Source organism: Apium graveolens, chromosome 10 (genome assembly GCF_009905375.1).
Source record: "Apium graveolens cultivar Ventura chromosome 10, ASM990537v1, whole genome shotgun sequence".
Classification (NCBI taxonomy): domain Eukaryota; kingdom Viridiplantae; phylum Streptophyta; class Magnoliopsida; order Apiales; family Apiaceae; genus Apium; species Apium graveolens.
The window spans coordinates 187,199,073-187,212,781 of record NC_133656.1 but is presented as its reverse complement, the minus strand read 5'-3'; the positions used below and the strand labels follow the sequence as shown (position 1 = coordinate 187,212,781).

General features: G+C 38.7%; 2 protein-coding genes across 3 annotated transcripts; one reads left to right on the top strand and one right to left on the bottom strand.

Annotated features, from left to right (window-relative positions):
* Positions 1 to 497: 497 nt before the first annotated feature.
* LOC141691455 (uncharacterized) lies at positions 498 to 1,599 on the top strand. The gene is made up of 3 exons (XM_074496194.1): positions 498 to 684; positions 924 to 1,120; positions 1,213 to 1,599. The coding sequence occupies exons 1-3, from the start codon at positions 498 to 500 to the stop codon at positions 1,597 to 1,599; spliced, it is 771 nt and encodes a 256-aa protein (XP_074352295.1).
* A 9,563-nt stretch (positions 1,600 to 11,162) lies between these two features.
* LOC141692841 (uncharacterized) lies at positions 11,163 to 13,709 on the bottom strand. 2 transcript variants are annotated; one of them, XR_012562926.1, is made up of 3 exons: positions 13,514 to 13,709; positions 11,308 to 12,645; positions 11,163 to 11,198 (listed from the first exon to the last, which is right to left on the bottom strand). XR_012562926.1 is itself a non-coding variant. In XM_074497791.1 (2 exons), exons 1-2 carry the CDS (start codon positions 13,640 to 13,642, stop codon positions 12,253 to 12,255), a joined length of 522 nt encoding a protein of 173 aa, XP_074353892.1. In that variant the 5' UTR covers positions 13,643 to 13,709; the 3' UTR covers positions 11,206 to 12,252. The 2 variants fall into 2 exon arrangements, 1 of the variants encoding a protein (XP_074353892.1); XM_074497791.1 differs by lacking the exon at positions 11,163 to 11,198 and having other exon boundaries at positions 11,206 to 12,645.

The window sequence follows — 13,709 nt, the reverse complement described above, 5'->3', positions numbered from 1 at the left end:
GTATAATAAAATCCCCATGTACGAGCCTGACCAAGTGCACACCTCTTTTATTACCGATAAAGGGCTCTATTGCTACATTGGGATGTCGTTTAGTCTGATCAATGTTGGGCCACTTATCAAAGATTAGTGAACAAAATGTTTAAGAGGCAGATCGGGAAGACGATGGAGGTGTACGTAGATAATATGCTTTTAAAATCTAAGAGGGCGGAAGATCACATGGCAGACTTGGCTGAGATGTTCCATATTTTAAGAAAATATAGGATGAAGCCGAATCCTCAGAAATGTGTATTAGGCGTGGAATCAGGAAAATTCTTGGGATTCATGGTTAACCACCGAGGGATTAAGGCGAACCCTGTAAAAATCAAAACTCTGTTGGACGTGAAATTTGCACCAGTGTTAAGCAAGTGCAAAGCCTGAAGGTAAGGATTGCGGCTTTGAATCGATTTGTTTAAAAGTCTTCGGATAGATGCAAGGAATTCTTTAAGGCAATTAAAGGAATGGGGAAGGATTTCGTGTGGACCCCGGATCGTGAAGAGGCTTTTTTGAAAATCAAGGAGCAGTTGGGAAATCCTCCTATGTTGGCTAAGCCAGAAGAGGGGGAAACGTTGATTCTTTACTTGGCAGTCTCAGAATACTCCGTCAACGCGGTATTGGTAAAAGATGAGGGAGTCACCAATCGCCCGTGTACTATATGAGAAAAAGGTTTCTAGATGCAGAGACTAGATATACCAGCATGGAGAAATTGGTATACGCCCTTATCCTTGCGGTACAAAAATTAAGGCCATACTTCCAAACTCATCGAATAGATGTCCGCACTGCTTATCCTCTCCGACATATTCTACATAAACCAGAATCATTGGGAAGAATGCTAAAATGGGCAATAGAGTTGGGATAATTTGATTTGCAATATTTCCTTCGAACAGCAATAAAGGGACAAGCGTTGGCTGATTTCATACTTGAGTTTGACTCTGAAGTAGATGATAAGGCTATAGTCTTGATAGAACCTTCCTTACAGGGGAATCCTCGTGTTGACATGAGAGAAGAGTTCCCACACCCTTGGTGGATCTTGCACATCGACGGGGCCGTGAATAATAATGGAGCAGGAGCCGGGCCTGTTTTGGTCACCCCGGAAGAACATCATTTGATGAGTGCCATTCATTTTAAGTTTTATGTCACTAACAATGATGCTGAGTATAAAGCATTAATCAATAGATTGAAAATAGCTTGAAAGTGAGGGTTGTGAAATTGATCGCTCGGAGTGACTCAGAGTTAGTGGTAAACCAAGTAAATGGAGGTTTCCAAGCCCAAGGACCTCGGATAGAGTTATATATGAGATGTGTGCAGCGTCTACTGGAAAAGTTTGGAAGTGCCAGGCTAGAAGGTGTACCGAGGGAAGAAAATAGCAATGCAGATGCCTTGGCAAAGCTGGGGTCGCAAATGGACAGTGTCCAACGTGGACAAATTCCTTTGGGGATCCAAGAAATCCCAAGTATTCCAGAAGTAGGGGTGTTCCAGACACAGGAGATTTCACAAGAAAATTGGATGACCCCCATTCATAACTATATTCGAATGGGAGGTTTTCCTGGAGACAAGTTATAGGCTCCACGCCTTCGCTACCAGGCTATGAAGTACGTTGAATTTGATGAATTATTGTATACGAGAGGGTTTAACCAACCACTATTACGCTGCGTGGATCTGGAAGAAGGGAATTATATTCTAGGGAAGTGCACGAAGGAATTTGTGGCAATCACTCGGGGGGTGTTTCGTTAGCATTGAAAGTCCTCAGACAAGGATATTACTGGCCAACTATGAAAGAAGATGCCTTCAAGTTTGTTCGGGCTTGTGATCGCTGCCAACGATTCGCTAATGCCCCGACAACATCTATCACTTCGATGGCAAGTCCTTGGACTTTTTCCATGTGGGGGACTGATATTATGGAAGAATTGCCCAAGGCCAAGGGGGTGTGAAGTATGCCGTGGTGGCTGTTGATTATTTTAAATGGGCGGAAGCTATGCCACTGGCCAAGATCACGGCAAAGAAAATTAAAGACTTTGTTTTCAACTTCATAGTCTGTACGTTCGGTATTCCATATAAACTCATCTTAGAAAATGGAAAGCAGTTTGACAGTAAAGAGCTAAGGAAGCTTTGTGAAGACTTGAACATCAAGAAAGATTTTGCTGCGGTCTACCACCCGCAAAGAAATGGTCAAACAGAAGCCATAAACAAGATTATAAAGCATACTTTAAAGGCTAAGCTGGAAGAAAAGAAGGGAGATTGGCCGGAGGAGATGCCCATGGTCCTTTGGTCTTACAACACGACTCCTAGATCGACCACGTGAGAGTCCCCTTTTTTGCTGACATACGAGTATGAGGCTATGGTCCCCGTAGAAGTAGGAGACGGATCTCTGCGAAGGGATTTATTTGTTGAGAAAGATGCAGAACTTAACCAAAGGCTCCACTTGAATTTACTGGACGAAGCCAGAATGAACTCTCAGTTGAAGCTTGCTGTATATCAGCAGAGAATTGCAAGGTATTTTAATAAGAAGGTGAAGTCTATGCCCTACAAGGTGGAGATCTTGTGTTGCGAAATGTCATGCCAAATACCAAAATAGCTCAGCATGGGGTGCTTGGAGCTAACTGGGAGGGACCATACAAGGTCAAGGCTATATTTTGGAAGGGAACCTATCGCTTGGAAGATTTGGATGGAAAGCTTATTCCCCGGGCTTGGAATGCAGAGCATTTACGGAAGTATTATCAGTAGGGTGTGGCTTTGGCCCCTTCATTTCTATGATTAATTCATATACAATAGACTAGTAGCAAATAAATTCCTCTTAGTCTAGGGGGTAGTATACATGATTACGAACCTTCGAACTAGCTGAAGGATAAATTTTTTAAATAATTTCCCCACAGAGCATAGTAGACATGGGACTGGTGTAATTTTTACACTAGAGCGCATTATGAATAAAAAAGAAAAAGTTGCTTAAAATTACTTTGTTTTCTTAGCATACATATTATAAAAGAAAGTTAGGGCGCGCCTTAATAATAAAGTCCCATAATCACAAAGGAAAATTTATTTGTGGCACACCAACAAAAGATATCCATGATATGATGTGATAGAAGAATTCCATTTATGTACTAAGGACTATGTCCTATAAATCAGAAATTGTAAAAAATCTCCTATCTAAGAAAATTTGCCAAAAGCCAGAGGCGCGCCCTACAGTAAGGCGCGCCATGTACAATTGACGGTAAATATTGTGTTCTAAACTTGTGAGCAAGATACAAAGGGCGCGCCTTTATGAAAGAATACGCCTCAAGCTTTTGTACACTTAATAAATATCATCGAAACAAAAAATAGAAGTGTATGGTTGTCTAGAAAAGACTAAGGCAAAATCCAATATAAAACAAGGCGCACCCTAATGGTAGAAGCGCCTTGACAAATTTTATATGCATACTGAAAGAAATGAAGTTAAATGAAACCTCACAATAGTCATAATACAAATTAAAGAGTAGCAAAACATATAGTCATACAACCTTGCACAACATCAAAAGAGGGCTGGCTCCTCAAAGTATTAAAGAACTTGGTTCAGATGCAGTTTAGACATAATAAAAAATCAGGGCGCACCCTGAGATTCACCAGTTGGAGGAATGGATTGAAGATGAATTGAGGGATCAACCTCAGACGCGTCTTTAGCTAGTTCTTCAGTGGGCGCGCCTTCAGCCTCCTCTAACCCAAGCTCAATCCTCTTTTCTCGAATCTCCTTCGAAAATTCCCTCTTAAATTCTGTCATTTCAGCTACGGTTTCTTCACCAAACTTCTTGAAGGAGTACTCAGGATTGTTCGCCACGAACCCAATCCTGTAAAAATGAAAACCGTTGGTGAAAGCATCATCTGTTATGATCCTCCTCTCCTCCAGCCAGCCATTCCTCTCTTGATCCTCGAGGTATTCAATCCTTGCCTTTGCATCAGCTAACTCGGTATGGAGAGATTCAGCATTCTTGTTGGCTATTTCAAGCTGGGAAGTTGAGTTTGCTACCTCATCTTTCAGGAAGGAGATTTCAGAATCCTTGGCCTTGATATCTTTAGCATGAAGAAAGTCTTTATCCTTCAAAGTGTTCTTCAAAATGTTATTATCACCTTATAGCCTCTCAAGGCACGCCCTCTCTTCCAAAAGCTTATCCATCACTTGGTTAAAATGGATGACTAGCTGGCAAGAAGCCTTAATAGAGGCCTTGGTGGCATCCTCCAAGCTCATGGCTTGACATTACTCCACCTCCTCATCAGTTACATGAAGGGAACCTAAAGGGACAAGGCAGTTGAGAGCAGCAGAGGAGCCTAAGGGCGCGCCATCTGTCTTTGGTTTTTGGACGCGCCCTATTTTTTGGTCAGATTGATGATTGGCCTCTTCTGAACATGAGTAGATTGAGGAACAGAGGTTGGAGTAGGTGTGGATATTTGGGATGTAGAGGCATCTTTCCTTTATTTTGGCTTGGGTTTGTCACTGGGACGCGCCCCAAACGACTTAGGAATCCTGGGAGGAGCCATTTCTGCATAAGACATGGTGAATGTTAGTAAACATTGCAACAAGGCGCGCCTAGAATTTGGAGCGAGCCGAAAGTATTAAATTTGTCAATAAATGCTTAAAAACATATAATATGTAGAGATGCAGCAAGCGAAGATAAAGGCAGGAACTAATTATAAAGTATAAATATGGAATCTATGATTAAGGAAAATAAGGCAACAATAAAAGGAATAAGGCACCCTAATAAAGGGCGCACCCTGAGCAAGAAACTTTAAATCGATGGCAATTGAGTATGATATGCAATGATTAAAAACTAGCAAGGAATTTTACAATAAAATTTACTTAAGTAAAGAGGATGCGCCCACATTGGAAGGCGCGTTATTAAGGCCTTAAACGATCAAACCTGTAGGGAGCTCACCTTGAAGGGAGATATCTTCTAGTTCTTCCTCTTATTCTTCAATTTCTTCATTGCTATTTATGTAAATGACACGAGAGATAGGGTTACCTTTTCTAAACTTTATGAATTTACGTTTTGTTCCCACTTGGTTGGAAGGATTCCAACTCGCATCAGATTGGTCTTGGTAACCAAGGTTTTTAAATTTCATCTCTCATCAGCCACTCCGAGAAGGGCTTCTGCTCGCCTTTTGGGCGTGCCCTCAAGTGCTTTTACCACTGGTTTTTCTAAGTAAACAACAATATTGTAAGAAGCAGAAAATAAGTAAGGGAAAGTTAGGAAAGAAAGATGAAAGAGGCGCGCCCTTACTTGGAGATGTGTTGAATCGAATCCTTATCCTGGGAACATCATAAAGGTAGAATTTTTTTTCTTTCCAGCCCTTCTCGTGGCTGAGTTTTCCAGAAGAAAAATCTTTTTTATTGTGCTATTTATCCACGACCAGATAGTAATATCCATGGTCATATTTCCTTAGACTGAATAAATGACTTACTTCAGCCATTGTGGGCTGTGGGAAACCTAAATCTGTGTAAAGGATGAACAACGCAAGGACAAACTTGTAGCTGTGGGGAGAGAGTTGGAGTGGAGCCACATCATAGAGTTCAATCACCTCTCTAAGGAAAGGGTGTAAAGGCGCCCACGCCTAGTGAAACCAACTTAGGGCTGGTTACCATTCTAGGGATCCTGAAGTTCCTGCCATAAATGAAAATATGAGGCCACATCATACTCAAAGGGCGCGCCCATATACCTTCCATGTCGTAATATTCCATAAGCCATTCTAGTTTCTCATCAGAACAAGCTGAGGGAAGGCCCACACAAAATAGTTTTCCATGCTCTTTCCTGAAATGTTTCTTCACGGCCTCGTTGCATGGCTCAAACTCATCCCAATTGAAGTCTAGCTCACTATCAGAATCTTCCCAATGTTGGAAAGGGATTGGAGAAGGTTCAGGGGAAATGGAAAATTGAAGAGTGTCTTCATCAAAGAAATTCATTTCATCATGAAGAGGTGATGATTTCTCTTCAGGCGCGCCCTCAGGGATGGGGAATTTAGGCGCGCCTTGTGATTGATGTGGGGAGGGGCTTGGGGAAATATCCCTATAGGAAACTTTTGACGGGCCTGCACCAATGTTGACCCCTGCCTCAATATTTCTGTATCTATCTGCATTTATCCCTTCTAGCCAATCATCATCATCAAACTCTGTACTCATAGGAGCTGGAGATCTCTCTTTGTGAACCAGTTTTTGTTTACCGTGTCTACGAGATAGAGGGATGTTGTCCATAGATGAGCTGTTTGAGGAATCGGCCATTAAATTTCCTTCTTTGAATTCCTGAACAAGGCCTGCCTCCTGTTCTAAGAAGTGAGGAGTCCTATGAGCGTCTGGAAAGTCTGGCTCAAAATAAATAGGTGGAGGAGAGTAGATTTCTAGCCTAGTAAGAAAATTTTTGAATGGATGAAAAGGTGAGGACGCGCCATCGTCTTCCATCTATCAAGAAAAGCAACAAAAACATTGAGGGCACATACAGTTAAGAAGGAAAAAGAATAAAGATGAGAAGAAAATATGAAAAGCAAATGGTAAAAAACATGCATTGGGAAGATAGCATACACTATTCAGGAGTTATACTGGATTAGATTAATAAAACATCTATCTTATTAATCTTTCGAGGCGCGCCCTGTGATAAAATGGCGCACTCAATAAAAGACCAAAATGGTAAAGGGAGATTGGGGTGCGCCTTGAAAAGTCATGCCTAAAAACCTAAAAATCTAATTATGTTATTGATGGATAAACGAGATGGCGCGCCTTAAGTTATTGGCGCGTCCTAGACAAATGTTTGTGATATACACACTAAAAAAAACCAAACTGGGCATAGAATACTAACGGTTGAACTTCTCAAAAACATAAATTTGAAGTTTAAAACCTTATGGTTTCGGATCTAAACCATAAAATTCATGTATATGCAGATATACACAAAAATACACACAATGAACTATGAACAGAAAATCGAATAGATAATATGACATGTACGATGATTTATTTGATAAAATTAAAAAATATAAAAGTTACATGTACCTTTCTGATCAGAGAAGAAGATTGACCGGAATAAATTGAAGAAATGGTGGAGAATAAGGCCGGTTTTTAACAAATATGCCTCCCGCCAGTGTGTTCTTTTTTTAGAGAAGAGTAAAGTAAGAGAGAGGGTAGAGTAAAAAGTAGAAAGATTGATTGTAACTTGTATTTATAGCTGAAAAGGACAACTGTCAATCACATCAATCACACCAGTCACGTCGGTCACGATTCCCGAAAAATAAGGGGAACCGTTTTTTGGACCGTTTAAAATTCCAGGGCGCGCCCTCCTGAAGGCGCGCCTTATCTAACTGTCACAGTAATTTGAAATTCTGAGTAGAGAAAGATTGGAACTTTAAAAGGCCCGCCCTGTTGACGGCACACCCAGTAAAAATGCTGATAAATAAGTTTATACAAATTTTGATGAAGATAAGTAGAAATTTCAATCCCATTTTCAATGACATATGGAATTTGGGGGGTAGTTATTATGCCCAAAAATTGGTAAAAACATTATTCAGATTAAGATTGGATCTAAAATTGAGGAACAAATGCCTAAAATTAAGGGGCAAATAAGATTACCTTCCTTTGTGGAAGGAAAGTAGGCGCACCATGTGTATAAGGGAGGACGCACCCAGTATTATGGATTGATAGAAAATATGCCCCTGTAGGTATGGAAGGCGCACCTTGCTGGTTGGAAGGAAAAACTTGAGAATTCATTACAGAGTTGGCCCCTTCTACTTTTTGAAGAATTTAGGGCGCGCCCTAAAGTCAAGAATGGAGAGAGTTCAATATGGTTGCATGGACAGGCTCTTTGGAGGATTCGAAAAAGATGGAGATTATTATTACTAACTTATTTGATGCAGGTACTCTATTAAAGAACTCCTTCCTGTAGTGCATCTACAGGAAGGCAGTGTCCGTGGTCAGAGACCTCCAGGGGTATGCCGGACGGAAGGCCTCCTCCTGCAGTCAATGAGTGTCCTCATTGGGGATGTGGGGTGAATTTTGGTATATGATTTGGGAGCTCTGTCTCTGTAGTCAACGGGTGTCCTTGTTGGGAGACTTCGGAGTATCCTGCACTTTGCACCCAAAAGCTTGGGATCACTTGTCATGTAATCTGGTAGGGGCTCCTTATCGGGGGGCAAGGATGCGTCCAACATTTGGGGTGAACCACGACTATACCTGCGTCCACGGACTAGAGAAACAGCTGGTAGCGGAGGATTATCCTTGACCAGGGAGATGCCTTATCTGTGAAGTCTCGAAGCCGCGGATGAGCCTTGGGCCTTTGTGGTTGGGCCTCATCGGCGGACATTCGTAAAGCTAGTAGAAGACGGTTTCCAGTGGGTTTCCCATTGGGCCTCAGGACAAGAGATCTAAGCCCATTAGGTTTCTTGTTCCCCAAGAACTACGTTGGCTTGATTCCTTATAAATAGGGATACGTATGCAAATTGTAAGGGGTCAGAAGTGAGAGCGCAAAGGAGCCACCACTAACCCTAAGCGATCTCAGCCACCACCAAACATTGTTCATCTTTTCCGACGAACACTGTTCATGAAATCCACCGATCACTGTTCACTTTTCCGACGAAGAACCACCGTCACAGATCTTGTTTCCGGCTACGAACCTTAGACTTTATTGCTCCCAAATTCCTCTGTCAACATAAATATATAAAAATTTCAGTTTAGTTAAATGTTGCGATATAGAGTCTATACACCAAGATTTCATATTAGGGTTTATCAATAATTTTTTTTTTATGTTTTTGGCACATATATATTTTCTGTTTTGATTTCTACCATACCACATTGTCATCTTTTTAATCAACATGAAAAATACATTATGGGCTTTCTGCCTAGTTATACACTTATTCAGCCAACACATATAAATCTATAATAAACTAGTGATATTAGTTTTCTCCTAAATCTTACCGATCAACTATAAGAAGTTACAAAAAAATATTATAAATCTTCAATGATAACTAAATTCCATATTGAATGCAATTTTAGTTTTGATAATCAAACTATATATAAATGATATTCATTACCAATGAAATCATTTATGCACAAATGCATTTGATATTTTACTTTGTGATTTTACGCCTAACTACATGTATATATAACTTCATTTAACACACATGATTTTGAAAAACAAACTCATAAAAAGGCAACGTGATACTTTTTATTAGTCTTGTTATTATTTACATTATTATTTTATTTAATAAAAGAATTTATTTTAATATATTTAATAAGAATAGTATATTTTATGTTCTAGAATAATTAAATTCTTACCATTTTTATTTAATTAAAATTTTTAGGAATATTATAATTTTATAATGCATATATCTATTTATAAATCCATGCATTATAGTTTCATTGTATTAAGGTTTCCCACTTATCTTTGACATTTGTAGCTCAAACTTGAAATTTGAACAATTATTTATATTAAAAAATGTCATATTACACTACCACATAAATGGCCTACAGCAACATAAAAAAAATTTGAAAAATGCTAAAAAATGTTGCCACAAAGCTTAAGGCAACACTTTGATCAATTTTAAGGGTGTTGAAAATTTGCATGTGGCCTTTAATGTTTTGCCAACACATTTTACAGAACAATGCCAACACCAAAAATGTGTTGTTATAGACCTCTATGGCAACATTATAATGTCAATAGCAACATCTGAACCGGTGTTGGCTTTAAATTTATGGCAACACTAGGTTTTTAAAGGCAACACATATTTGATGTTGCCTTAATTCTTATGGCAACACAGTCTCAGTCTATAGCAACACCAATTTTATTAACATTTCTTATCTTTGCCAACACTTACCTGGCTATAGCAACATCTTTTGATTTATTTTTGCCAACATTATTTTAGGCTAAGGCAACATGTTTAGTAAAAAAATTTGACAGGTTCTTGCCTAAATTATAACATCCCAGTATAGTTCAAATCCAACCACAACAACACAAAAACCAAATCCCCAGATGCAAGCCAAGTCAAAAACTACATAGAAAACCTGAATACATACTTTCAGTCATACAAGCACTAAATAATGCCAATATCAATTCCAACATTCCGACTTGATTCTACTTAAATAAAATGAAGTATTTCATTTACAGTCTACGACCACAAGAACATTTTTAAAAAGTACCATATATGGTCTAATATCGCAAAAGGCATCATTTTAACTACGATATGCATTTTAACTACGATATGCAGGATCAAGGACTGGAATTGCTTGCTCCGGTTGCATCACTTGGTGGTTGCTTGCTTGTTTCAGTTGTATCACTTGGTGGCTGCAGCTTGCTTAGCTCTTCAATATCAATCTGCAGCTCCGGATTCTTTTCCGCCAACTTGGACATCATCACCTTGATATTGTCTCAAAGCTCTCGAACATTCTGATCCATTTGTCCTAAATGATTCCACCTCCTGTGTACTGAAAGTATCAATTCTACATGAAGTACTAGGTGACAATTCCATGAACTACAGAACACGGATAAATGGCCTAAGCACATATGAAGCTGTCTGACATAAAAGATACTGACTAACATAAACAATTAAAATAGTGAATGGTAAATTGACAGATATTAACGCCATAAATTAGAAATGCAGAGGCAAGAGACCAGAGACAAATACCTGTCTTTGCCTTTGATGGTACAAGAGACTGATCACCCAGGCAATAATGCAACAGGGTAAAATGAAGAAAATAGTTCGCAGCAGAATAACTTGTAAATATATACATTGGCATGATCATTTGAATCATGTAAGTGAATCGTGTAGTGAAAATTGCAGATCCATTATCCTCTTCAGGAAATACAGAAAGATCCCCTAATAACATTCAATTACAAATCAATAGTCACTTTAATATGTATACTCTTACCAGGCTTTTCATAAAGAACATGATAGGTTATACCGTTACACAATACCTAAATAAACAAACATTTTTTTAATTTAAGTTACTCAGCATCACAAAGGCTTGTATGAGAGTGTACACAAAATTTAAAGGAAGATAGATGATGAAATGTCAAGGAGAAAATGAAACAATGTAAATCATTGATCATACCGGTAACAATATATTACAGTATCCCATAACTCGAGATCCTCATAAACCTTAATTGCTTCACCTATCAAGCCACAACTCACCAGATGGCTCTCCTTTCTTGCACAGCTTAAGACTGCAATATAAGAAATATAAAAAGATACTAATTCTTAGGAACAAGGTGTGCGGGTGTTGGTAATAAGTTTCGTATAAAATGGATAATTAAAAAAAGGGAAAACAATGACGTCATATCGGAGGTAGGAACATCTTTGGCGCCTTTCCAGAACCACTAGGACCTAATGCAGCTAACATCCCACTCTTCCCTTTCATAATATCCTCTACTATCGGGTTCACCATTTTGTCAAACACATCATCCTACAAAACATCCGAGTATAAAACCTCACAAATTACTCGAAAACAAAACATTATACAGTATTCCAAACTAAAATTTACGAAAATTAAAACCATGGAACTTCAATTTTACATTACAAACTCATCAAAAACATATAACAGAAAATAAACCTTAACAAACAATTTAAAAATCAAAACCCTAGAATCTCAATTCGATCAAATTAAGCAACAACCTGAGACGAATCAGCAGAAAATACATACGAAAAGCCTTTAATGAAAGGGGGGGGGGTACATGAAGAGTCGATGAACGAGAAGAGGAAGCACCATCACAAACAAGAGCAGAAAGAAGGCGGCGGCTGTGTTTGGGCCTTGTTGGTATCCGATGATGGCGTGAACCTAGGCGGCTACTACTCGAACCCATATTTCACTAAGGTCTGAGAATCACTACGCCTTCTTCAACTATATCTTGAAAATGCATCCCAAAATAGCCTTCTACTGCTGTGTCTTGCTTCATGATTACTGTTGTCAGCAGCACTATTAGACAGAGTGTTCGGGGAGAGACTCAAAACATCAACATGAAGCAAACTTTCATCTCTTAGAACTTGTTCCCCATATGACACAGCAAATCCAAGACTCGTTGTTGTTGCATCTTGAGTATCATTACTTAGCATGTCAAAGTCTATTGGAAAATCGGATACAACTGATACAGAGCCCGAATCAAAATCATGTATGGTTGTCAGTTCACTTGTATGGTTTTCAATCGACAAGCCATCTGAACATGAATCACTAATGCAAGCTTATGTAGTAATTGAACAACTTTGAGGGCAATTATGATCAATTTAGTTATCAACACCACTGGCAACATCCAAATCGTTCCTTCCATTTGCAGGGATCGGGCCTAAAGGTAGTCGATCCTCATATGAAGTACTAGTTATATCTCTACCCCTATAATCAATACCAAGCTGATGAGGAGTTATTACATCCTTACTTAGGCACAAGGCTTTGCGATGGTTATTTGTCTCAACACATCCTGAATTATCATCTAGAGACGAATTCTCTGTTGCTCTAAAGTCAGCTTCAGATGATGATGCTTGCTCAATTTGGGGGATGCTAAATCCATGTATGGCCTCAGATGCTGCAACAGGTTCCTTTTTAAACCTTTGAAACTTTCCCGAAACCGAATTTCGGCATTGAGCAGAAGTCATTAGTACTTCAGCGGGATCATCATTCATCTACAACAATAGACAGGCATTTTAAAGAATAGGTTTAAGAATTAACTCACATATTTAGTAGCAAGAAAGGACAAACTAATTTAACAAATAGTCTCCACCAGAAAAAAAACAAAACAAAATTAGCTGTTTAAAAATTTAAATACAAGGAGCACGTTTTTTGAGTTTACCAATTCAATACTTGATAAATGACATCCATCGGCATATATTGTACCCATCCAATAATATAACTGTCTCTTTAGGTGAAAATCTACCGATAAAAACCCTAATTTCATAATGTAAATGAATATTATAATAAAGTATAAAAATACTTCCCTTGCTGCTCTACAAACAAGTTCTACTCTGGATGCCATAGTCATATTCATAATCAAGAAACCGTATTAACTTGACGATCAGGGAAATGTTTCTGAAATTGTCAAATCACCATCTTTACAGATACCATGTTTGTTAAAGTTACTAATCTCAACCACCATATGACCTTCTTTTGTAATTATTTCATATTCTAAATCGATAATTTATCTTGTCCTTATCAATGAGTAACCATAAATTCAGCTCATTCATAGAAGCCCATCAAATATATCCATACAAACACATCCGATCAAACATCCAAAAAGACCAAATCTCCAAAAAATATTAAAATCTTTGAACTAATAACACAATTAAGCTACCAAATATTTCCTTCTTATCCCCAAATTTGTCTCAAACCCTTGACAAGTACACCATGATAAACCCAAAAATGATCAAATATTTGAGTTGGGTCGAACAAATGAATTAAAAAATGTAAAATAAACCTAAAATCTTGGTCAAATTGAACAAAAAAAGGGAACAAACAAATATGAGATAAAGTTGAAAGCTTTAATGAGGGGGGTACCTGAAGAGTGGATGAATGAGAAGAGGAAGCACCGCCACAAACAAGAGCAGAAAGAAGGCGGCGGCTGTGTTTGGGCCTTGTTGGTGTCTGATGATGGCGTGAACCTAGGCGGCTACTACTCGAACCCATATTTCACTTCTCAATTTAATCCTATACCCACAACATCATATATGTTTTTATGTGTATAGGAGAGAGA